The sequence below is a fragment of the Betta splendens genome, chromosome 7, assembly GCF_900634795.4.
Source record: "Betta splendens chromosome 7, fBetSpl5.4, whole genome shotgun sequence".
NCBI classification, from domain to species: Eukaryota; Metazoa; Chordata; class Actinopteri; order Anabantiformes; family Osphronemidae; genus Betta; species Betta splendens.
The window spans coordinates 12970553-12993524 of NC_040887.2; the positions used below are offsets into that span (position 1 = coordinate 12970553).

At 46.3% G+C, this 22972-nt stretch overlaps 2 protein-coding genes across 4 annotated transcripts in view; both read right to left on the reverse strand.

The window, feature by feature from the left end:
- Positions 1 to 2363: 2363 nt before the first annotated feature.
- si:ch211-220i18.4 (SRSF protein kinase 3) lies at positions 2364 to 6768 on the reverse strand. The gene is made up of 13 exons (XM_055510307.1): positions 6195 to 6768; positions 6007 to 6072; positions 5300 to 5409; positions 5071 to 5179; positions 4900 to 4987; positions 4705 to 4792; positions 4425 to 4531; positions 3993 to 4155; positions 3602 to 3678; positions 3399 to 3506; positions 3212 to 3281; positions 3003 to 3095; positions 2364 to 2919 (listed from the first exon to the last, which is right to left on the reverse strand). Exons 2-13 carry the CDS (start codon positions 6048 to 6050, stop codon positions 2735 to 2737), a joined length of 1242 nt encoding a protein of 413 aa, XP_055366282.1. The 5' UTR covers positions 6051 to 6072; positions 6195 to 6768; the 3' UTR covers positions 2364 to 2734.
- A 2052-nt stretch (positions 6769 to 8820) lies between these two features.
- The window catches only part of LOC114858827 (plexin-B1-like), a 37332-nt gene continuing 23180 nt past the window's right edge, over positions 8821 to 22972 (reverse strand). For 2 of the 3 annotated variants that reach the window (XM_029156450.3, XM_055510340.1), the window contains exons 7-38: positions 22551 to 22651; positions 22337 to 22469; positions 21975 to 22240; positions 21660 to 21768; positions 20753 to 21445; positions 19926 to 20024; positions 19727 to 19849; positions 19540 to 19633; positions 19289 to 19458; positions 19045 to 19196; positions 18860 to 18965; positions 18203 to 18339; positions 17947 to 18120; positions 17622 to 17856; positions 17303 to 17545; positions 16911 to 17087; positions 16000 to 16148; positions 15809 to 15909; positions 15507 to 15724; positions 15158 to 15336; positions 15001 to 15067; positions 14699 to 14845; positions 14410 to 14584; positions 14097 to 14200; positions 13698 to 13782; positions 12880 to 13052; positions 12590 to 12750; positions 12278 to 12425; positions 12043 to 12107; positions 11466 to 11541; positions 11154 to 11228; positions 8821 to 10934 (exon numbers count right to left, since the gene is read on the reverse strand). In XM_029156450.3, the coding sequence (XP_029012283.1) occupies positions 10830 to 10934; positions 11154 to 11228; positions 11466 to 11541; positions 12043 to 12107; positions 12278 to 12425; positions 12590 to 12750; positions 12880 to 13052; positions 13698 to 13782; positions 14097 to 14200; positions 14410 to 14584; positions 14699 to 14845; positions 15001 to 15067; positions 15158 to 15336; positions 15507 to 15724; positions 15809 to 15909; positions 16000 to 16148; positions 16911 to 17087; positions 17303 to 17545; positions 17622 to 17856; positions 17947 to 18120; positions 18203 to 18339; positions 18860 to 18965; positions 19045 to 19196; positions 19289 to 19458; positions 19540 to 19633; positions 19727 to 19849; positions 19926 to 20024; positions 20753 to 21445; positions 21660 to 21768; positions 21975 to 22240; positions 22337 to 22469; positions 22551 to 22651 (5040 nt within the window). In that variant the 3' untranslated portion in view covers positions 8821 to 10829. The remainder of the gene's footprint in view (positions 10935 to 11153; positions 11229 to 11465; positions 11542 to 12042; positions 12108 to 12277; positions 12426 to 12589; positions 12751 to 12879; positions 13053 to 13697; positions 13783 to 14096; positions 14201 to 14409; positions 14585 to 14698; positions 14846 to 15000; positions 15068 to 15157; positions 15337 to 15506; positions 15725 to 15808; positions 15910 to 15999; positions 16149 to 16910; positions 17088 to 17302; positions 17546 to 17621; positions 17857 to 17946; positions 18121 to 18202; positions 18340 to 18859; positions 18966 to 19044; positions 19197 to 19288; positions 19459 to 19539; positions 19634 to 19726; positions 19850 to 19925; positions 20025 to 20752; positions 21446 to 21659; positions 21769 to 21974; positions 22241 to 22336; positions 22470 to 22550; positions 22652 to 22972) is intronic. The other variant, XM_029156451.3, reaches the window with a different exon arrangement.

The window sequence follows — 22972 nt, forward strand, 5'->3', positions numbered from 1 at the left end:
CATCGCAGCCTTGCTCTGACTGAATATCAAATGCCAAACGCAAAGGTTGAGAAGCAAAAAGACACCGGGGGGACTACAAAATCCTTGACTCTCCAAAGGTTATGTCGCCGTGTTTTTCATGAATTTTTGATGTTCGGAATGCAGCTTTCCGATTATTTGGCTTGAACCAATTTCCTTCACACAAGGGACAATGTCAGCACAAAGAGTTCTGCTTTGGTAGAGTCAGCGCTCGTAAAAATAGGTTTAAGCTCTAACAGTCAGCAGAGAATATGTGTGAGCGCGGACGGGTGGCACAGAAAGCTGAAGAACGCTGACCGCTGGCACACAAACATTACAAAAGGTAATATTTAGGGATGCATGGGTACACAGCCAAAGCCCAAACACACCTCGTTCTGACACAAAGCTTGGACGATGCCATTTGGGAACTAAACATGCGGAGATGCTATTTTTCCCCTTCCTACGTTCACACTATAAATGTTAGACGCTGCCGACTGGGGCACCACAAGTTCAAGTGGCTTTTATGGGACACTCACCTAAGATTCAATCCTGTGAAGCTCACATACTTTTTAACTCATAATCAGTTAATGGGTGTTCGGAGGCTATAGGTTTTGGTTTTCTCACAATGCAGCTTTCAATAAACAGCATTCACGGATGCTCTCTGTCGCTGCTCTGCACGGCCTGCTTGTCCCTCATCCTTCTGCTGTGCAACGGGAGCTCAGAAGCCTCAGTCTACCACATAAAAGGTAAGAGCTACTCCTGTTTCCTTGTTCAGCTTAAAATCCAATGGCCGATGGTGTTGATCATTTTAGACAGCGAGCTAAGAACCAGCCAGGTCATCGTGAACTGCTGCACCTCTGGCCGTCAAGCCGACACCAGCTGGTCGACCGTGCAGGCCGCGCCCTCTATATCCTGACCTTGCATTCAGCCCCATAGGGCTCCTCTCACCAGATCAATGTGTTGTTATTGATCCCCTTCTCAAGGTGACAGACATCCCCTCCGCGAGGGAATGAACTCAATGTGGATGCTGGGCTTAGCCACCAATGTGCCTGACCTCCTGCAGCAGGGCTTTTGAAATTCTCCCGGAAGGACACACATTTATAGCCTCTGCAAAATTTTGATGCAACCTTCGCTACTGTAAACAGTGGGTTGAACTAGACAGGAAAGGCTGATGTGTCTCTGTGGTGCCCGTTCCTTCCACAGGCCTCTGCACGTACAAAGACAAGTACTACAAACCAGCAGAGTCTTTCTGGAGAGGCTGTGACAAGTGCTTCTGTCACGACTCTGGCTTCTACTGCTCCCCGTGAGTAGATAATTAACCGTGGGTCATACTAATGATTTCACTCGAATTGAGCATTTGACGGGTCTCACAGTCTCAGGAATCTGTCCTTTCCTCTCAGGCCAATGAAACCCACCTCGTGGCCCAGGAAGTGTCTTCGGGTGAGGACCGAGTGCAGCTACAAGGTCGTCTACAAGGAAAACCCACTGGTGAAATGCCGGGCCTACAGCTGGATATGATGACAGACTGGAAGAGCTCACGCTGAACCGCTTGACACGCGTCAATAATGTATTATCTGCAGTGCATTGGTATTGCTCTAATAAGTTTTTAATGAGAAGGAGTCATTATCTGATTCTTACACTCTTAAGTGGAAACAATGGAAATGAAACGAGCTGCAATTTCCTGCTACATTTCCCCGCCGTCATGTGTGGATGTCTAAGTCTGTTGCGTTCGACTGATTCATGCAGCTGCCTTCTCTTAATTAATGTTTTTCTTAATAACGCTCTGGCTAGTGTTGCACAGTCGGTACGACAAAACACTGGTCACAGTCGGACGTTTGTGAGGACGATCATTTAGTCTGACCTGAAGGTCGAGTCCTAAAGATCTTCCAACAATGCAGCAGAAGCATAACAGAAGCGTACAGTAGCTTGTGTTTGATGCTGATGTTGATGAACATCATGATGATGATGATTGAAGCATTTGGACAGCGATAAACATTATTAATAGTATGTGCTGATTAAATCATGCAATGCAACTCACTAGTGATTAAATTTACATTAAACCTGGATTAAATTAGTAACAATTTGATCCATGTTCTTTGATTGGAGACTATTTTATTAAAGTTTTTTGTATCTTTTTGCATACTGTATGTCTACATGCAGTTTCTAACATTTTTTTCTTTTCAGTTTTTAACATGTAAATCTTTATACAAAAGCATAACTTACATGTTTACTTAACTTTCTAAAAAAACGGATTAAAAACTTTTCCATTACGAGATGCGTATGTGTCCGTGTGTGTCCGTGTGTGTGTGTGTGTGTGTGTGTGTGTGTGTGTGTGTGTGTGAGAGACACAGATTTAACAGCTGTGGTGTGATTGATCTGGCAAAAGTATATTTAAAACACAGTTGCTTTGCAAGATCATCGATTGCTGCACAGCTTTACTAATACATCACGAGCTGCTCTCAAAGTGAGCCTCCAACTCCACGCTGCCTAGTGGAGGCAGGTCTGTGAGTGCAGCAATGGGCATTTTAGAATCACTTGCTCATAGTGCATAATGGTGTCCAAGGCTGAGTAGGGACAAGAGCCCAGTTCACAGACAGAGCCCACAAATCGGCGTGACTGACAACTCTTTCTTTCTTTAGTATTAAAGTGTAAAGAAGCTCTGAATCTGGACCGGTACAGCTGCTAAAAGCATCCAACTGCGGATGGGGAAGAAGCCTCTGGGGCTTTGATGAGGCCATCACAAGTTCAGCCAGGGGTGACGCAGGCACTGAGCAGCCGTGGCCCGTCTGTCCGGATGATAATCCAACATGCGGAGGAGGAAGTCAGAGAATCCAGACGCCTCCTCCAACAGGAAGTGGTACTTCTCCACCAGAACGTCATAAAGGCTCCAGAGCCTCAGTGGACCGACACAACGCAGGTCACCTGGTCACACAGGGAGGAGCCTTAATGCAATTTATAAAAGAACAGAAGTAAATAAAAATAATAATAAAATAATTAGCATTCACCTGTACGACTGAAGTAGTCCATAGAGTATCTACCCGACAAAGCAATGGAAGGTGGTATTTTACCAAGCAGCACCATGATCTGAGCGATGTGGTCTGACATGGAGAGAGAGAACAAGCATGGAATGTATGAAACACAATGTAATCTCATTTAGCTTTTTGTCAGTACTCGTCATTCTGGTCCGGCAGCGACAGCACAGTACTTAATGTACCTTCCTCCAGGGAAACGAACTCGCCAGCTTTCGGCTCAAACAGAGAGTCTCCAGTGACCAACTCGAAGGCCTGAGAGAATGCAGGAGGGAAAAAATGGCCTTAAGGTTTCAGAATTCTGGCCTCATTTCAGATTTGAACCCACTGGTGGGATAGTAGGCATGTAAACATATACGGCCTTTCCCTCACCAAGCAAGCGACGCTCCAGATGTCCGCGGGCGGGCCGTACTCAGAGCCCAGTAGAACCTCGAGGGAGCGATACTGACGGGTCTGGATCTCCTCGCAGAAATGTTTGTACTGGGACACACCGAGCAGAAACAAGGCGTGTCATTTCTCATCTTGCCTGCGCAACATAAAAAGTGGACAGACACGTGGTAAGAGCGATGACTGACCACCCAGCAGGAGCTGCCCAGGTCAGCGATCTTCACCGTCATGTCCTTTAAGCTGCGTGGGTTCACCTGTTTATTCTCTGACAAAAACAACACGAAATCACCGGTTAAAATCTCTTCTCCAAAGTTTAGACTGTATTTGTATTATGTTTTTTTCTTAACTGCATTTTGTTTGTACTGCAATCATGTTTAGATTCCCTTTTCTTTGAGCTAGATGCATTTATAACATCTGCTGTTGTTTTGTGATCAAGTTTGCATCCTATGAGCATCTTGTCTGCAAATGCACCTGCTTTGTGCACATGTTTAATCAACCACGTATGTCCGACCATGTCCAGCTCTGAGACTTCACTCACAAACAGCCTCCAGCATCTGTAAAATGAAAAACCAACTGTGCCTGTGGACTTGGCCTCCTTCCCAGTCAGAGCAGAGCAGGAGCTGCCGCCCCCTGCTGGTAGGATGTGAGGCTGCTGCTCCAGACACAGCAGGATGTTTTCTGGCTTGATGTCAGTGTGGATGATTTTACACTGAGTGTGGAGGTAGTCGAGGCCTTGCAGAACCTAGAGAGAACACAAACAGTGATGCTGATGCTCACTTCCCTTTGACTTCTTCATCATCATCTTCAAAATTGAAAGTTTGACAATGTTTCTTTTATCATACTAAGCTAAAAGCTTTAGCCTTTATGATGATATGATATGAGCTACGTTAGCTCTGAACCAACAGTATCAAATGTATGGTCTCATTATGACACACACTGTCAAAGGTGACTGGCTGCATTCCTCCGTAATGTACATCCGCTCGTGTATGAGTTCACTGAGGTGAAATCTACCTGTGTAAGAACTTGTTTGACACGCGTGTGTGACAGTCCCGGTTTCCCAAAACACAATTGCCAACTTCTCAGGTCGGGTCCCAGCAGCTCTAAGACCAGGCACATGTCTGACCAGCAGGGATTAAAGACTCTTTTAGAAACAGAGAAACTCTTGGAAAAATAGACTTATCACACACACACACACACACACACACACACACACACACACACACACACACACACACGATCATTCCTCATCCGTCATTGTCAAAGAAACGACACTGCACTGTAAGAAGGATACGGACCCCGTTGATCCCGGCCAGCTTGAATTCATCAAGCAGCTGAACAATTCGCCGGCCGGAGGGATGACGACGCACAGGGCCACCAACCTGACGGGAGACAGACGAGCATGAGGGTAGCGACAGCGAGAAGCCAATTACGGCCTTTAAAGAATGACTATTATGGCTTTAGACACAAGGAAGGAAGTTTCACCGACACATCGTAGGAGAGCCAGTTCATCCTGTCCCGCCTGGGTGAAGCCAGCTCCACTCTTGAGGACCTTCACAGCGACACGACGACCCGCTCTGCAAACACAGACGCCTCATCAGACGTCACATGTACACTGAAGTTTTCCTTCCATTTGATCAATTCCAGGGCTTAAACCGACCTGAGGTCCAGACAGAGCCAGACAGTGGCAAAGTAGCCCCAGCCAAGCTTAGCAACCACTTGGTATCTCCTGTTAAACACATCACCTATCTGGACAGGATGGTACCCACCTACGAAGGCAAAAGCAGATGTGTGCACTTTTTATTATAGAATACAGTATTTACTGATATAGCCTGTATCAGTAAGTAGTTAATGTGAATCTGAATTAGCCTTCAGCAGCCTTGTGGTACCATAACAGTATTCTCTGGGGTCCTCTGAGTCCTGGCTGTGCCTGGGCTCCAGCTGCTCACGGCATCCAAGGTCGTCAAACAAGGTCGTATCAGGTGACTTAGCTTCACTCCTACGGACACACAAAGACGTCAAAAGCTGCATTGCTGCCTTTCATGCAGTGTATGAGCACGCATGTACAGTATGGTCTCGCGTTACTGGGGGCAGATCTACTTTTAGAGTGGACTCAGCCGGCCATGGAAACTTGTCCCACTGCCTGAACGCGAGCAGACGAACAGCATCGGTAGTTTCCCTATTTCTGACTCAGCTGTAAATCAGGTTGCCTTTTGCAACCTGAGACCTTTGCATCCCACCTGCCCAGATGGAGGTTTAGGTCATGTAACGTCTGAAAATACAAAAAACTAGACGGAACTGTGTGTTGTGACAGGTGTTTGTGTTTGTTCTATGTATGTTTTGCATAGATGATTGATAATCTTCTTGTATCCAGTGTGTGACCTGCATGATACCTAAAATGATTCTGGAATAATTATATCTTATTTATGCCCTGTTAAACTATGTCTAAGAATGTAAATGTCTTTCAATCAAGTAATAAGTTCTCAATGGTGATGAAGTGTTCCCACCAAATCCCAAAATACAATTTGACTTTCCATTGCAATTTCCTTCAGCTTGAAAGAGCAATAAAAAATGAAGTTACCAATAGGATACTCACGTGTGTTGCCGAGCGGCTGGAGCGGACTGGGGACACCTCTGCATAGCGTTGCCCAGCAGATGCAGCCTGCAGAGACAGAGCTGGGGTCTTTTAAAGCTAAATTGCGGCTCCTGTTTGCGAGCCACTGAGGTCAAATCTTCAGCAAGCAGAGACAGATAAATTTCCAGCAGCGAGTGAAATGGCAGCACCTTTAGCGTTGCTCTCCTTAAAAATCGTTGCGAGAGGTGAGAGGGGGCGTCCGGTGGCACTAGTCAGCAAAATCTAAAGATGGAAATTCACACTGGTCTACTTCGCCACTGCCCGTCAGGCCTTTACCTACGTCCTGGAGCCATTAAGGTCCTTCCCTTAGTGGAGTAAAACCTGGTTTGTGTCCCTTCTGTTCCGTTCTGCTGTCACTTTCCCACAACAGAGATCAGAGGAGTGTCTTGTGAGGCCAGACAGGTCGAGGATGCGACAGCTGCTGATTATTTCTGCCCCGGCTCACGGGACTTTAACCTTTGGGCCTCAGGGATCACAGTTTGCTAAATTTAGAAAAAAAAATGGGATCCCCAGCCTCAATATAATAATAATATATATATATATATAAATACTACATAATACTGTTAATAGGGGGATATGGGGGATGTACAGTACAGTATATAGTGTATACGCAGACCTAACATAATCCTCTTGACGTTATTACTGTATTATTATTATTATTATTATTATACACGTGCATGGAGATGCACATGTTCAAAAGGTTCACATGTCAAATTCAGGGTTTGCTGCTTTCTATTGCCAACACCAAGCTGTTAACACCCCCCCCCCCCCCCCCCTTGTGACATGGAAAATGATTTCATGGTTCATATCACTGAGCAAAAGGGGCTGCTGGGAAATAAAGCAAAGAGCACAAAGAGACAGTAAAAGAGAGAGAGAAGAGGAGAGGAGAGAGTGAGAGAGAGAGGAAAAAAAGAGAGTCAGTGGTGTTGAAGTGTGAGAAATGAGAGGTGAGAGAAAAGTTGTCTTAAGATGTCGAGTGTCTCTGGACCTCGTGTGAGTAACGGTTCAAAGTCAGCTGACACCTCGCAGCCTCTTATTTGGGCTCCCAAACGATTCAGAGTAAAGAGCCCAAAGTGGATGAAGTCAGAACGTGCAAACCCAATAGTTTTGCATAAAAAAGGTTCATATAAGTAGAACCCAAAATAGATCCCATGCTTTTTTTTTCCATCAACATGTCCAATTGTTAATTCTGTTGGACATCAATGTAGTGTATGAAGTAAGAAAGTTCGAAGACAAATCTAAAACAAGAAAAAAGCTGTAGCACAATTCGGAAGATGATCTATAAAATAACAATATGAATAGAACCAAATAATTAGAAGGCAAAAAGGCAAAGTTTTGATTGAGTTGATAGAGCTTGCTGGTTTCATGATCAGTATCATTTAAAATGAACTGCATGTGTGCTCTACAAACACACTGACTGGATACTCTGACACAAACACAGATTTTGTTTGTACTACGTTGAGACGTGTTAATACAACAGTTTACAGGCTCGTAATTAACCGAGCGTTTTGATACAGTATCAAACAAAACTATAATCCTCTTTAGTCGCCGGGCTGTTTGTGTCGCATTAAAGCCGCGTTCAGCAGGTGTTCATTCTTTTTTCCTCCAATCCTCCCGTGTCCTGATATCGGTGTCTAATGTTGGTCCAGCCCTGAGCTGAAAGCCAGTGCTGGCTGTGACGAGCTTCCATTCGCAGGGAGCTGTCATAAGACACTTCCCCACAGGAGCAGGAGGCGCGTGTGAGCGTGCGAACAGACATGCAAACAGCACCTGCATGGGTCTGGATTAGTGGGTTAGTAGGAGATGAATATCAGGTGTTAAAGGAGGTCATGCAGTACATCGCGTCAGATTTGTGTTCCAGTTTCCTCCGAAGCTGGGGAGGCCACATTGCACAGTCTGGCCTGGCAATAACGAACCCGGACTGGATAAAGCTAACACGGCCATGGTCAGTTTAACCTGTTTGCCTCCAGGCTCCCTGATGGTTAGAGGACAGAAGAAGGAACACGCGGATGTTGCTAAGGAAGTAGCTGTGAACAGCTGAGGTGATGAATATTGGAGAGGCACTGGAATCATGGGGGTCCCACATTACATACTGTAGCAGGGCTGGGGGCCATTTTACCCACTTGGCCATGACCCCATATACTGTACCATCTGTTCACCACTACCACTAACAACAGGCGGAAACGTGACCTGGCGTTATTGCTGCTAAGTTTAGACACAGTAATCCTGGAGGTTTACCCGTGACACTTATCATATCAGCAGACGACATGGAATTTAAATAGTTGTGGATGGGGTGTATAATGTTACCGGCTTTGTGTGGCAGGTGTGCATGAAGCCTGATTGACCACAGAGACAGAATGGATTTCTCTAGATTTGATCCCAAGCGATTCACTCGTCCTGGACTATTTACAGTACTGTACTGTAACACATACACACAGTCCAACTGTTCAAGCAATTATAGATGGCAAGTGGGTAGAAAGTTATTTACAGCTTGTAAAGTCAGTCTGTTCACCAGCAGCAGGGCAGGGTTCAAGTACATCACAGGATTCCAAGGAAGGGTCAAAACGAACCATCGAAGAAGTTGACAGCTTGGAGAGTTCACTGTAGCAAAACCAGGAGGGATGGGCGGATACAGTGATCACAAGCTATGCAAATAGTATCAAAACACCAAAACAGGTGGACAGCGAGCAACCAGACCTGTAATGAACACAGCAGAGGTAACAGGTCCACGTCTCAACAGCCAAACGTTCCTCCACAGTAACGTCAGACGTTCCATAACATCAAAACCACCTTTATTGCGTCACATTGAGTTGTTGTTAAATTCATCCTATCAATTAGTTAGAGAATGCTACAATTCAGGATTATTTAGTTACAGTTTTTTTTCCCAAAGAACCAGAAAATGGTAAAACGTTAAGTAAGCAACAAGAAGCGCTAATGTCCATGGAAAAGAATGTCATCGCTCGCAACTTTACCACTGAAAACGCCCTTATTGCTCCTGGTAAAAGAATGCAACAGACTTAAAACTGAAGGATTAAAAACATGCATTTGGATTTTAGGACTGACTTTGAAATTGGCTTCCAGTTGTTTGTTTTCATCGTTCATAGAACCTTAAATCCACCATCACGTCGCCTTAAGATCAACAGACAGAAAGGAATAGCAAAAGCTCTTAATGGCATAATCTAAAGCAAAGGATTTTTGGGGGGCATTATCGTCATTGTTTTTTATAATATGCCAAAAAACAACAAACAAGGTATGTAAAAAAATAAATAAACAATAAATTAAATAGGAAAATAACCTACAGTAGTAAGGGAGTCTCACAACAGGGAACAGAAAAGGAGGAAGAGAATGCAGCTTTGCCCGTCGTAACACTGATCAGAGCTGGCGTCTGAGCGGCACCACATACAGTACATCCATTCAAATTAAAGCTAAGAACAAGGACAAGCAGATTCTGACAGGTTTGTGAGAAACCCCAACGACTAGCAACAATCCTCCTCTAACAGCAATCCAGTAACGACGGCAAAGTCGTGGCCACGTGACCACGGGGAAGAACAACTCGACTGAGTAGTCTATGCACTGAAAACAGTAGCATCTGAGAGATGGATTTGGAAGCTCAAACCGGACTTAAATGAAAGAAACATTATTTTAACAAACTGATTGAAAATTGCTGAAATTAATCTGGAATTATTGTATAAATATTGGTGTTTGAATCCACATCTTTTCACAGTAAAAAAGTTTTATACTTCACTCAAAAAACTTCTGTCGAAGGAAAATATACTTTGCAAATAGAAAATAAATTCTGCCACAAAAACCTATTCTGAAGTGGAAGTGAAAAATAAAATAAATAATGTGGAAATCTTTCTTCTTTCTTTCTTCTTTCTAATTAGTCAGATTTGGTCTCATGAATAAAAATTAGTTTCATTCTTCATTCTTAATGTATTACTTTTGTCTAACAAAGTTTCCTTAAGGACGGATCAGTTTCTGAGTAAGTTATTAAGTCCTCTGCCAAAACGAAACAACGCATATTAAAAATAGTCCCAAAAAAGGACATTCACATCAGCAGTAGGTCGCCACGAAAAGGAAGGAGGATGAGAGCAGTTTGCACTAAATCCACAGCAAAACAAAATCAACACTTCAGGTTAAACTACATGAAGCAGCATCTAGAAGTTACAGTGACACGACAGCAGGCGGCGCAAGGTTTAAAAAAAGGAAACCTACCCTGGAGAAACCGTTTAAACCAGCCGCAACTCGCCATGAGCCAGACTTGGCTGAATGATTTAAGTGAGTAAAAAGCATAACGAAAACGCCCTCGGAGCAGAGATGAATGACTCTTCAGGCATCCACAGTGTTGTAAGACATTACGTGGTAAAGGGTCCACAGCTGTCAACGTTTAGGTTTCACTTTTCCCTTCATGGTTTTCTTCATCCAGCATCCGTATCTCAGCAGAAGACTAATAAGCAGAACAGTGAACTTGCAGGAATGTTTTTTTTTTGTCTTGATAAAATAAATTGTCTCCATTTAGCTTGAATTCAAACATGAGAAATCTTTATGAGCTGTGACTCGGCCGCAGAGCAAGAGGAGCTCCTTCTGTGTCCCTCAGCCATCACTGTCATTTCCCTCCCAGCGTTTAGGAAGCAGGGACATTTCACATCCACACACACACCGAACAGGAAACAAGGCAATCCCCTCAACGGCACCACGATCACCATGGTTTGTGCCGCACTGGTCGTTCGTTCTCCTTCGCTTGTTTCTACACTTCAAGGTTAAGGCCGAACTCGTCCTTCGGGTCATAGGTCTGTGACTTTGTTTTCTACGGCGGCGGCGATCTGCTGAAGCCTGTAGCCCAGCTGCATCTTTTGAGCTGTGGCGTCCTCTTCCAGCGCTGTGATGATCTGACAGGAGGAGGGGAACCATTATAGATAAACTGCATCATGCATAAGCTGCATGATAGCACACACAGCGAGAGTCTGACATGCATAGCAACAGTTACTAGGGAGGGCGGAGCTTCATAAATGTATCATGCAGTTTTAGCATTTACAGAGGTTCACTTTAAGTGGAGTAAAATTAGCCACAACAAACTTTACAGTCTTAGGACTTTTTGTACTACTCACCTGATCGTAGTATTTGTTGATGTACTTGTACAGTTCATGTAGAGCCACAAGGCAGTTGACCTCGGCAGCATAATTCTGTTTTTGGACAGTAAAAATAGGGAGGTGAGGACACCTCTGTCGGGCGCAGGCTGTTAAAAGCTGCATCAGCTGACATTCATATTTCATTTCAAACTCTACATCGGGCTTGTTATGCGCCCATCCACATGGAAAATTCCAGGTTCTGAAATGATTTGTGTGTTCAAGCCTTTGTCCGAGAAAAAAAGTTAGTCTTGCAAAATGGGGAAAACGAGAGAGAGAGAGAGGGTAACATACACGGGAGAGTTCTGCTAGAGCCGAGTTCATCTCCTGGTCACTGGCGGAGATGGTCTGACGGATGTCGGCATAGTACCTGGAGAGGGAGGAGGAGAGAAGGTGTACAGCCGTTCATGCCCTCCTCATCACACGGGGACCAAGTACAGAGCACAGCAGAAAGATGGAGCCCAAGTTGGCAAAAGCATGAATGAAAGGATGTTGACAGCATAAATCATCTCCTCCTTTCACTCTCGTGTGCATTTAAACAAATACTTCACATATTAAAATAAACATAAAACAATGTTAAAATTGCAGCTGTAAAAATATAATAATAACTAATAATAGTGACATACAAACCCAGTAAAGCTCTATTAGAACACCTTTTTTGTGAGTTTTTTGTGCAGTAGACAGCAGTAAGTCCAGCAGTCTGCTCTCAGACCATCCATGCATGGAGCCCCACAGGCTTCGTCTCCCCTTTGTCTGGCACTGACAGATTGTCCCGGACTTCGCTCTATCTCTCTCTCTCGCTCCATTCTCTCTTTTCTAAATTGCTTTTATGCCCCAGGTCAGTGGAGCAACTGGGCTGCCAGACTCTTACCTCTCCACCATCTGCTTGTAGCGCGGGATGTCTCTGGCATACAGCAACTTGTTGATGGGAGAGTCCTGTGCAATGAGGGCGAACGGATAAACAATACGTGATTACTTTCATTAGCTTCTTTTAGATGTGTCTACTTTTTAATGGCCCCAGCAGATGGTCAATGCTTCTTACACACCACGATTATTGTGTGTAATTTAGACAATGACCTCGGCAGTAGCGCCGTGGGCCAACTCACCCGTCCCAGTTTGTGGTCTGCGATGGTGCAGGAGTCCATAAAGGTCTGAGCAATGACGGACAGCACTGCATCCACATGGTCCGAGTTCTGCACGTCAAAGATGAACTGTGGGTTCTTCAGGATGTTGATCCAGAACCGCAGAGGTAAACTGGAGGCATATGTAAACAGCGGTGATTGATTGACTACTGTATATTGCAACTGTTTATATATAAAACAGATGAATTATGTTGTATAAATAACCATGTGATCTTCTTGCACAGTAATGTGGCAGCCATCCGAGCCTTGTGCAAGCCGCAGCAGGTGGCAGGTTACCTGTTGGTCTTCCAGATGTGGATGGTCTCGGGGTCAGTGATGCTGTGCTGCAGAGCCTGCTCGTCCAACAAGTCGAAAAAGTATTTGACGGCCAGAGGGACTGGGCGGCTGGTGCTGAGGATGGCGGTGAATAGATCATCCACAAACTTCTGCAGCGTGCCCTGAAACACAGCAGATGGGGAGGATATGAATAAACAGCGAAAACGAAGACGCGGCGGCTTCATTAATCACAGCTGGAGACTGAACGTTTGTGACAGACTGGGTGTACAGACGCTGTGTGCCCGTCTCACCTTCATGGAGAGCAGTCGTGTGAGGTAGATCTCGGGGATGGCCTTGGCCCTCTCGCCGCCCCGCTCCCTCACACTTTCTCTCCGGTGCTTGGGCAGCTCCGACTCCTCGCTGGCTTTCACCAGATGCCAAAGCCTGACTCCTCCCTCCTCAGCGTCGTCCAGCATGGGGGTCTCTGGTGGGCGAGTCGGGGGCAAAGAGTCAGATCAAAACCAAAATGTTTGACATAACCATTTGAACTGCGTCGCCACTCATTATGATAAATATTATCCAATGCAAATGCTGATGTCTGGGCTTTTTCACTTTTCATGTCATCCTCTGCAACATATTTCAGGCCAAACAGCGACCCCTGCTGGTCATTTCCGCTCTACTGTTTCTATATCTTCTGCAAGATGTCTGGTTATCCATTTACACTTAAATATCCTATCCAAAATCTAGTTACTATTGCAGTAATGTGGGATCCTTCTTATATACATATATACACCAAGGGGAAAAAAATGACTGGACTAAGGATTGTGTTACTGACAAAAACAACAAAAGCTGTAATTTGAAAAGCTGTCTTGCATGTTGGCTTCTCATATTCATGTCCCTGTGTCAGTTTCTAAATTGGATCATGAGTTAAAAATAACACCTGCGCAGCGTCAAGCTTGAGCCCACACAGCAAAACCAATCTGTAAATTTAATAAAAGCTTAGTGAGAACGAGCATCACACAAGGCCTGGAGAAAAACATAAACTACAGTCTAGAGTGCTCGAGTAAACTACAGTAGAACAAACTGATGCATTCTGTGAGTGTACGTATTGAGTGTGAAGCCAACTCACTTTCTCCGGGCATGTAATCGTGGCTGTCGTGGAGGTGGTGTTTGCTATTCCGAGGGACGAGGGCGACCGTGGCTCCGTCAGGGACCTACAGTATGTTGCACAGCTGTGTCACAACCTTCACAACAGCAAGATTCTGCACATGCTCATTACTGATGGCCAAGGTGTGATTTTAGGGCTGAGGTTAGCATTGAGTTTTGGTTTAGATTAGAGCAAAGGTTTGAGGTCTGCCTTTAGTGATGGTCAGGGTCAGGGGCTAGGGAAGCCATTATGTCAATGGTGAGTCCCCACCTAGATGTAAAAACACACGCGTGTGTGTGTGTGTGTGTGTGTGTGTGTGTGTGTGTGTGTGTGTGTGTGTGTGTGTGTGTGTGTGAGAGAGAGAGAGAGACACGTGCTGACCTTGTAGTGCTGGAGTGTATTGAGGCGCTTCCATGAGCCTTGTACTACAGATGTCAGGTCCTCGTCTGAGAGGATTAGGTGCCCAGCGACACCGGCACGCCACTCTGGATGGAACAATTCTCACGTCATATCAAGTGACACATTTAAGAGGGAGTTAAGATGGAGCGAGAGAGAAATGACACCGATCACAATATTAACAAGTGCCAAGTAAAAAGACCATATTTTGCGGTCACATAGGAACATCATTACCGTCTCCAGTTCCCTCATCACTGCAGTGAGACGCTAAGATTTATTTAAAATGAAGTGGCCTTACCGAGGTGCAACGAGTCAATGTGTGGTCTCTGGGAAAACGAGGTCCCTTTCCAGGTTTGTTCCAGGAGCTTCTCCTTCACTTGGGTGATGGTGTCACAGTCCAGGACTTTGGCAGGTACCGTTTGCGTAGCGGTTCCGCCACCAGGAGCGGCGGCCGGCGTCACAACGTTGAGGGTCTGGAAAGGTGTAGAAGAAGGTGAGTAGTTTAAATTGACTGTATATGGACCAAAAATACAACTGACTTTCTGCACTTGATCCAGAACCAACACTAAAACTAATATTGCACCAACCAGCGTGCGGTACTCCACGTCTTCTCGCAGCAGTCGGTTGTCGTTCAGGGTGTACTTGGCTTTTCCTGTCACAGCGTCCACGGGTCCCTTGTCCACCTGGTGCTTTATTGCTCTGAACAGCATGTAGAATGACTCCCCTGCCGACTCCTGGCCAAGCAGAGGGACGGAGGGAACAGTGAGTATGTTTAATCAAGCCTCCTGAGACGCCAGGCTGAATCGATGCAGTTTCTGTGAGTTTCCAACTATGATTTTGCATTTTTAAATATTAACAGTGTCCCAAGTAATTTAAAATATTTACGTACCCTTAAGAAGGTATAAAGACAAATAGACATCCAGTTTGTCAGGAGCTTCTCAACCACTGATTCGGTTCTGGAAAAGAAAAACAAAAAGAATTTTGCATGATAAATTATTTCTTATAAAAAAATACTAACACCTTGACAGTTTGATTCTTTTTCTTACCTCCTGAGCATCAGCTTTGGGTTCTTGGCCACATACTGTTCCACCAGATCATTGAGCAGGGTCTTCAGGATGTCTGTGAAGTACTCCAGCTTACCATGCAGGGCTACAGTCAGCAGAGAGGCCACATAGGCCCGATCCCTGGGGGAAAAGGTCCGCTGCACCTCCAAGGTGTGGATGAACTGGAGAGGCAATGGGGGACGTGTGAGCGATTCAAAGCTCCTTGAATCTCAGAAAATAGCATTGTGTTACGTCTTTGACATTTCTTTTCCTGCCAATTGGATTGTTGTTACTCGCTATTCGCTTCGTTCACGTATAACCTCCCCACCCAAAGCGAGCCCCGCTGACTCACCTTGGTGAGGAACAGCTTACTGTTGAGCAGATTGGACAGCTGCACCAGCCCCTGCTCCACCGTCTGCCTTCGACTCTCAGGAACGTCCAGATCCCGCCTCAGTGGCGACTCCTGGTGACCGGGGAAGAAAATGCGCTCCGCGTACGCCCGGTAGTCGAGGAAGGGGATCCCGGACCCCACCAAATCACTGGACATGTCCATCATCTCTGTCATGAGGTCTGAAGGAGGAGGACAGGATTAAAGGCCTCGGATCGGGTAATCGGCAGGGAGATGGTATTTTTTTAGTACCATTAGGTTTGTACCTGTGAACTCCTTCTTACAACGGTCTCTCACACTGGTTTCCAGGTTCTCCAGTTGGATCTGCACTTTCTTATAGTCTCTCATGGCCTGTTTGCTTTTTCTCCTGACAAAACAACACCCATGCAAATAAAATTTTGTAAGATGGCATTGAAAGTTACAATCTATTATTTTACTTTTTTAACCTGATGCTTACCTGTAAATAAGCACTATGATGAGCACAATCAAGGCCACTATGGAGGCTCCAACCCCAACTCCCACCTGCGCTTCAAGAGGAAATGTGGACTGCGCCTGGTTGTCATACTGCACCTTCCCCAGGGAAAAGTTGAGGTTCCCCATTTTCACCTGAAACGCAAAGAGACGCTAACGTTTGACACGTAAAAAAAGTGCTTAAAGATTTTAAAATGTTTACAAACAACTAAATCCCTTTGTCGAGTTGGTTTAGATACAGCGGACCATGGACTGGTTTAATGTCACACAATATATCTACGGTACGATACGATCGGCATAAAAACTGGGATTTCTAAATATAATAATAAACGTGAATCCGCTGTGTATGCAACTTTATTAGCAGCGTCCTGGTAACATCACGTAACATGCAGAATGCTTGATCGTCAAGTAGTAGTAATAGTTAGAAGGCTTCCTTTATTATAAGCGTGCATATTACACAGAGCGGACTTGGTGTGTGGGAACGTGTCAATAAGTCCATGTTACAGACTCCTGGTATTGCGTTCTTTTTTTGTAGTCGAAGCTCTTCTTCTGTCTCCTCACTGGCTCTTTTACGCTGCACCAAGAAACTATCCAAAAACGTTTGTTTGCTAGCTTGGAGGTTTCAATTTAGTAATACTGTGTTACCACCTGGAGCAGCCCAGTTACAGTAGGAAGGTAGCGGTTGTAGGTAACACGTGACCGAGTCGTAGGCAGATATAGCAGAGAGAATCTGGTAATTTTCTAAAATACCTCGGTCAGAATCACACAATAAGTAAAATGGAAATACAGTAATGTGAGTTAAGTATTCTTTCGTTCTTTTCGCTCGGTACCGAGGCCGGGGACCACTGGTTTAGCGGCCTACCAAGCACTGCTCTGTACTGACTCTCGTGCACTTACAGTGAACTCAGGCAGGCTGTCCATGCCATCGTGCTTCTTGCCGACTGTCATCGAAGGCTGCTGGGCCGGCGGCTCACAGTACAAATGGTTGTGGGTCAGGGTCTTCACCGAGCACACTCCATCCCCTATCCGAGCCTCCACCTCGTGCTTGTAGATGGCTAGATCCAGGTTCTCTCCCTAGAAGGGAAAAATACAGATTATACGTCAGCTCTTTTTTTATTCCCATCATTCCCTGATTAAATCATTGACAATGAGCAAACAAGAATTGGCTGTGGTCAGATTAAAACTTTTTTCAAGCTGCAGTCAATAAACATTTCATTTCAGATAAAAGAGCCTTACTCTATAACATTTAAATAATAGGACGCAAAAGATTTTTCTATAAATGATCCCACCTCAACTGAGATGATGCTGCCAGGTTTGTGGTGATACGCTTTGCCCGGGTCGTTCTGGTTCAGCGAGTGAAGCTTCGGGTTGGGCTCATAGCTGAAGGCTTCCTTTCCTACAGTGATGAAGTCAAAATGCAGGCTGTCCAGCAGGAAGTGGACTTTGACCCTCGCCCTCCTGGCCTCCGGACCCACCGGCGGAGTTGGGCACAAGATGAGAGTGGAGCTGTTGACTGTGCAGCGAGACTCGTACTGCAGGAGAGTGCATGAGCGATAAATGATGATGCCATAAACCAGCATGTTTACAGTTTCCTGTATATACATGTACCTGTTTGACATGGCAGAGTTTACCCTCAGGGCAATCAGTCTCCGGGACGATCCTCCTCCGTCTCCCCAGTGGACCCTGGTGATCCCGTCCTCCTCCTCTGCGTAATTCAGTCCTTTTACCGAGACTCCTTTTCTTCCTGGGAGGGAGAGTATCAGGAGGACTGAGAGTGACCCTCATCCTCGGCTCCTGGACCACATCCAGGTTCTGACCAGAAACGCGGATGATCCTGCCTCCACTGTAAAAGGAAAAACAATAAACTGTCTACTGAAGTATAGTGTTAGACACCATAATGCACAATGTGCTTAGCTCCATTAGAGCACTGCACCTGAGAAAGCTTTTGGATGGAGCAGCCATTGTGATGTTGGGGTTGTGTGTGTAATGATACACCAAGCCCTGTAGATGGCGCTCTGCACCACCAAACCGCAGAGTGATGGCGTGTTCCCCCGTTCGGTTGCTGCCCCTGGTCAGACACCGGATGTGACTCTCCTGGATGTTTAACCTGCCAGAAGAACGTTTTAGGTGTTAACCTCGTTTCAGTCCCACGCACCATCTGTGCACATGGAGAAACGAAAGGCACTTACACCAAACACGGCACTCCCCCGATCAGGACGCTGACCTCACTCGGGTGCCCGGTCCTCAGTCTCTGACCTCTGATGGTGAGGGACGAGCCTCCTGCTTTGGGGCCTCTGTGGGGGAAGATGCTGCTCAGAACTGGATCCTGATCAGAAAGAGACAGGGAGTAGAAAGGAGGAGGACGGGGCACAAATATGCGCAACAGTGATTAAAGTTTAATCAATAATCCAATGCCGAGCAGGTAAATTACTGGCAGGATAAAAGAGACACCAGGGCATTCTGGGAATTTCAAGGCATTTCACAAGGCACCACTTCAAGAGAAGCCAATTAGCATAAGCCATGTGGGAGCTGTCGTTGCCCTAATTGATCACAAATCATCTGTGGCCACTTTCGTTTTCTTGGATAAACAGAGCGGTGCATTAAACAACTACACTGTGCATATGTGGACTGTTGCAACCATTTATTCTAATGCATCCCGATGCTGCCAGACCTCATTACTCACATTCTCCCACGGAGGTTGCTCAACATTAGCAGTGAAAAATATCTGATGGCTTGAAAAAATAGCGTATTTACACTATTTACACAGCTCTCAGCAGCTTTGGGCTCCAGCTGCTTTTTACAGACACTTGAAAGCTAAATTCTCAACACAGCTGTGGTGCATTTACCTGGAAGCTGAAGATCTGCGCCGACAAGCCCAGTCCTCCTCCGCTGACTTTGACGGAGGCGTGGCCGCTCTTCTCTCCTCCGCTGCTCGTGGTCTCGCACACGATCCTACGAGAGGAACACGTGCATAAGGCAGGACTGTTACAGCATAAAAGCAGCCCCGCGTTTAGGTTGGGCCATGACTTGCCTAGACGAGACTTCGTATCTGCTGCCGATGACACTGCAGGGGACCCCGGCCACCTTGACCGAGTTCTGGATGTCTTCAACTCTCTGGCCGAGGTTGGAGCCTGAAATGGTCACTACTGTCCCCCCCTCTACGGGGCCAGACACTGGGTCCAGCTGAAACGCAAGCGGACCGCATATCAATCGATCCAGGCCTGACTGAGATCGGTGGAGTCGCGTTTACATTGTTGTGAATGCACAATCCTCACAAAGTGGATGACGGGGGCGGGGCAGGTGTGCTTGATCTCCTCTGTGCAGGAGTCGCGGTAGGCGCAGCGAGAGTTCGCTGCGCCGCCACACCAAACGCAGCCGTACTTGGGGTCGGCAGTGCGGCACCGGCTGCAGTCCGACCGTCCCACCGAACAGTTGAACAGAGTCACTGAGAGGGAAGGACACATGTGTACATTAATAATGTCTATATATGACTTTACAGAACGTACAGTGGTAAATGTGTCCTCACCGTACAGATCGTCTGCGCTATCGATGAGGAAGGTGTTCCTTCGTCTCACGTTGATGACGGCTGGGTATTCCTCCATCAAGGCAGAATAGGCATACTGGAATAACAACCATGTGACCGTGATCATGTGAAAAACACTTGTGTTGTGTCATCGGTGCAACCATTTTGCAGGACTGAGCTATCTCCTAACCCGGTGAGGTCGGCAGGTGATGAAGAAAACCGACGGCTGCGCGGCGTCCGACTCCACGACGGAATCCACCACCACGGAGCGGTTATCAATGTGCAACACGCACTCGTAGTCCAGCTTCTCGTCCTGTAGGCGCACAAACAGTCACATGTCACACAACAGAACACGCCAAACTGAGTTTAAACACAGATGACTACGTTACCTGGAACAGGTTCAAGTGTTTTCCCACCAGGACGATCTTCCTCTCCACATCGACAGGGAGCAGCGAGGAATCCTGAACTCGCTCCACACACGGACATTCCTGATGACACATAAGTCACTGTTACAGTGCAAAATATCTATAAACAAGGGAAAGAAAGTAAATGTCCAGATCCTGATCCAGAATTCAAGTATTAATTACAGTATCATTTAAAGCTGCTGAGTTCCACTACATGTGTGAACAACTGTTGATACTTTGGGACAAGTGGCTTAAGTGTTGGGTACAGCTGTTCACTGGCTCATGTTCCACTTCAGACTAAAGCCGTCTCTCGGGGTGGAGGTCAGGGTCATTCAATTTAATCAGCCTCGACTTAAACCTATTTCATAAGGAAACAATGATTTATTTTGACTGAAATTGTAGGGCTGAACCAGGAAACAAGGCTCTGACAGTCATTCCTCTAAGCTGTAACTTCACACTCACACCCAATCCACCAAGCCTTAATTTGCCATTTATTCTATATGAATTTGCAATTTTCCAAGATGAAATATGAATGATATATCATATTAATTTTAGATTTAGATAATATCTTCAGTCAACCTAAAACAAAAAAGTATGAAAAAAAAGGAAAAGTTAGCAACTGGCACAGAGACAACATGAAACATAGATATAACAGGAACCACATATAATGAGAACCGATATTTAAAAAGGAAAAGTGAATAAATGAAAAGTATGGTGTGGGATAAAGCAGCTTGTTCCTGTCGGACGAAACCTTCTGGTTGCCACAGAACGGGGAAATGTGTCACTACCTGCACGCATGGCTTCGCACTCACCGGAAAGTACGAGTCAGTCCAAGAATCAGACTGGTACTCTGCTGCAGAGTCAGAGCTGAGGCCAGTGACTGTTTTAGGTGAGTGCGTGTGGATGAACGCGTCGCTGACGCCCGGGTCCAGCGCCGCCCCTCCCTCGGACTTGTCCCACTCGCTGAGCCACGACGAAGGCTCCGTCTCTTCAGGATCGTCACTCTCGCCGTCAGGAGGGTCCGTTAAAAGGGTCACGTCGGTGGAGGTTACGTCAGAAGACGAGCCCGCCGCGTCACCAGAAGGCTCTACCAATCTCAGCTCAGAGTCTACCTGGCCGCTAGTGCTGCTGGGTAATGTAGTGTAGGACATGTAAGTAGCGTTCAGGTTCTCAGCGTCCGTTTCTGGGAAACGTCTCGTGGTGGCGAAGTTTTCTTCTGTGGTTCCCTCCACAGCAGAGCCTGAACCACCCATGCTGGTGGTGGCCTGGGCTGACGTCCTGACAAAGGGGGCAGCTGTGGCCAGTGCTGTGGATGCAGCACTGAGGGTGGTGGGTAGTGTCACTGTGGTGGTTGTAGGGACCTCTGCTGTTGTTGTAGGTGTCTCAGTGAGGGGCAGCTGCGTTGTTGTTGCCGTTGATGTTGTTATTGTAGCGATCCGGACAGTAGGAGGCGAAGGGGTCAGTTTTCGGCTGCGTGGTGGGATGGTGGGTGTTGGCAGTTTGAACTTGAGAATGGAGTAGCACAAGTGACCAGACGAGAAAAAGAAAGGGGGAAAATAGGAAAAAAAAAAAACAAGCAGGGAATGAGACAAAACAGAAGGGGACGCAAAACGTAAAGAGGCAACTTATGAGTGACGTTAAAAAAATGAAGCATGTGCAGTACGTCATGGGGGGTAACCGTGGTTGCTTAAACTACTGCTGGCAGTACTGTAGACTCACGTTTTGGTTGTAGATGGTCACGCCTTGGCTGCAGACAGGCTTGTGTGTGCAGACGTGCTCATGGACGCACCAGTTGCAACCCCAGCGGCTGCTGACACACCCCTGGCACCTAGCAGCAAAGGCAGCGTGGGTGCAAAAGACGACAACGAACCGCAAACGTTGACTTGGACGCGTGGAGGGAGGGCACAGATAAACACAGTTTAACCAGCCTCACTCAGACGTACAACGGAGAGGCTATGAAGTCACTACTTAGCAGACCGGCTGATGCATAATGTATTCGGCGTTAAGAGAGATAATGCGTGTGAGTGTACTCACGGCCTGCGTCCGGACAGCTCCTGAACCAGGCTACAGTTGTAGAAGGTGAACTCCGTCTCCGCCACGGTCACATTTACGAAACGCAGGGACAGGGTCAGCATCACAAAGTCATCCCCGTGGCCGATGGGGGGCAGGCTGCTGGCGTCGGGGGTGGGACACGTCACGCCGGTGTTCGTGAGCGAGGCGACGGTTTCTGTGTCCTGGAAGAAGCAGGAATAGGCCCCGTCTTCTTCCAGGCTGGGCAGGCCCTCGACGGACACCGTGATCTGTGGAAAAGGGGGTAGGAGGACGGAAGGGAACTAAGTGTGAGATATGTAAGGTGACACAAAAGGTGGAGCTTTGACGTTCATGACCCGCATTACATGGGTCTTCTCCCCGCGGCTGATGTTGTAGAGGCTGAGGTGCTGAACACTGAGGCACTGCTGAGTCTGGTTGAAACTCCACAGCCAGTGTCCCTGCAGAGACCCTCGCTGGCACTCCCAGCGCTGACCACACCTGAAATACCACAGGGACGTGAGAGGGACAAGCGCAGGCAGAGCTCGCCTGCTAACGCATGCAGCATGTCCGCAGACTCACCGTCCGTCCAGGACACACCAGCCACAGTAGGGGTCCCTGGCAGACAGGCAGGACTGACAGTCCCGGTGGTCTCCACACTCCGCCACCGGACGCTTCTCCACCTGAAGTGACCAGTGACGTTCAAGGTCTTAATCTCATTATAAAACAATAAGTCATAAAATATCAGAAATAAATTTCATATGTATAAATAAAACAAATGTCATAACCTAAAGAACATTCTATGATTTAAAAGGGATCCTTTACTCTTCTTTCACTTAAGTTTTAATTGAAACATTTTAATATATATTTTTTCAACTCTGGGGGTTTTTAGGTTACTGAAACATAATTGTAGTGCCAATTTTAGACACAAATAGAAATAAATCATTCCTTATTACTATAGGTTGCAAAGGTCTGTGATTTTATTAATCTTGCTGTCCCTGATA

Excerpts from the sequence above, each read along its gene's own strand:
- si:ch211-220i18.4 (XM_055510307.1), bottom strand. The coding sequence starts at position 6,050 with ATGCAGAGGTGTCCCCAGTCCGCTCCAGCCGCTCGGCAACACAC. Across the intron at positions 4,156-4,424 it reads TCAAACAAGTTCTTACACAG|GTTCTGCAAGGCCTCGACTA; the intron begins GTAGATTTCACC and ends TGTTCTCTCTAG. Across the intron at positions 3,507-3,601 it reads TGGGCAGCTCCTGCTGGGTG|TACAAACATTTCTGCGAGGA; the intron begins GTCAGTCATCGC and ends GGTGTGTCCCAG.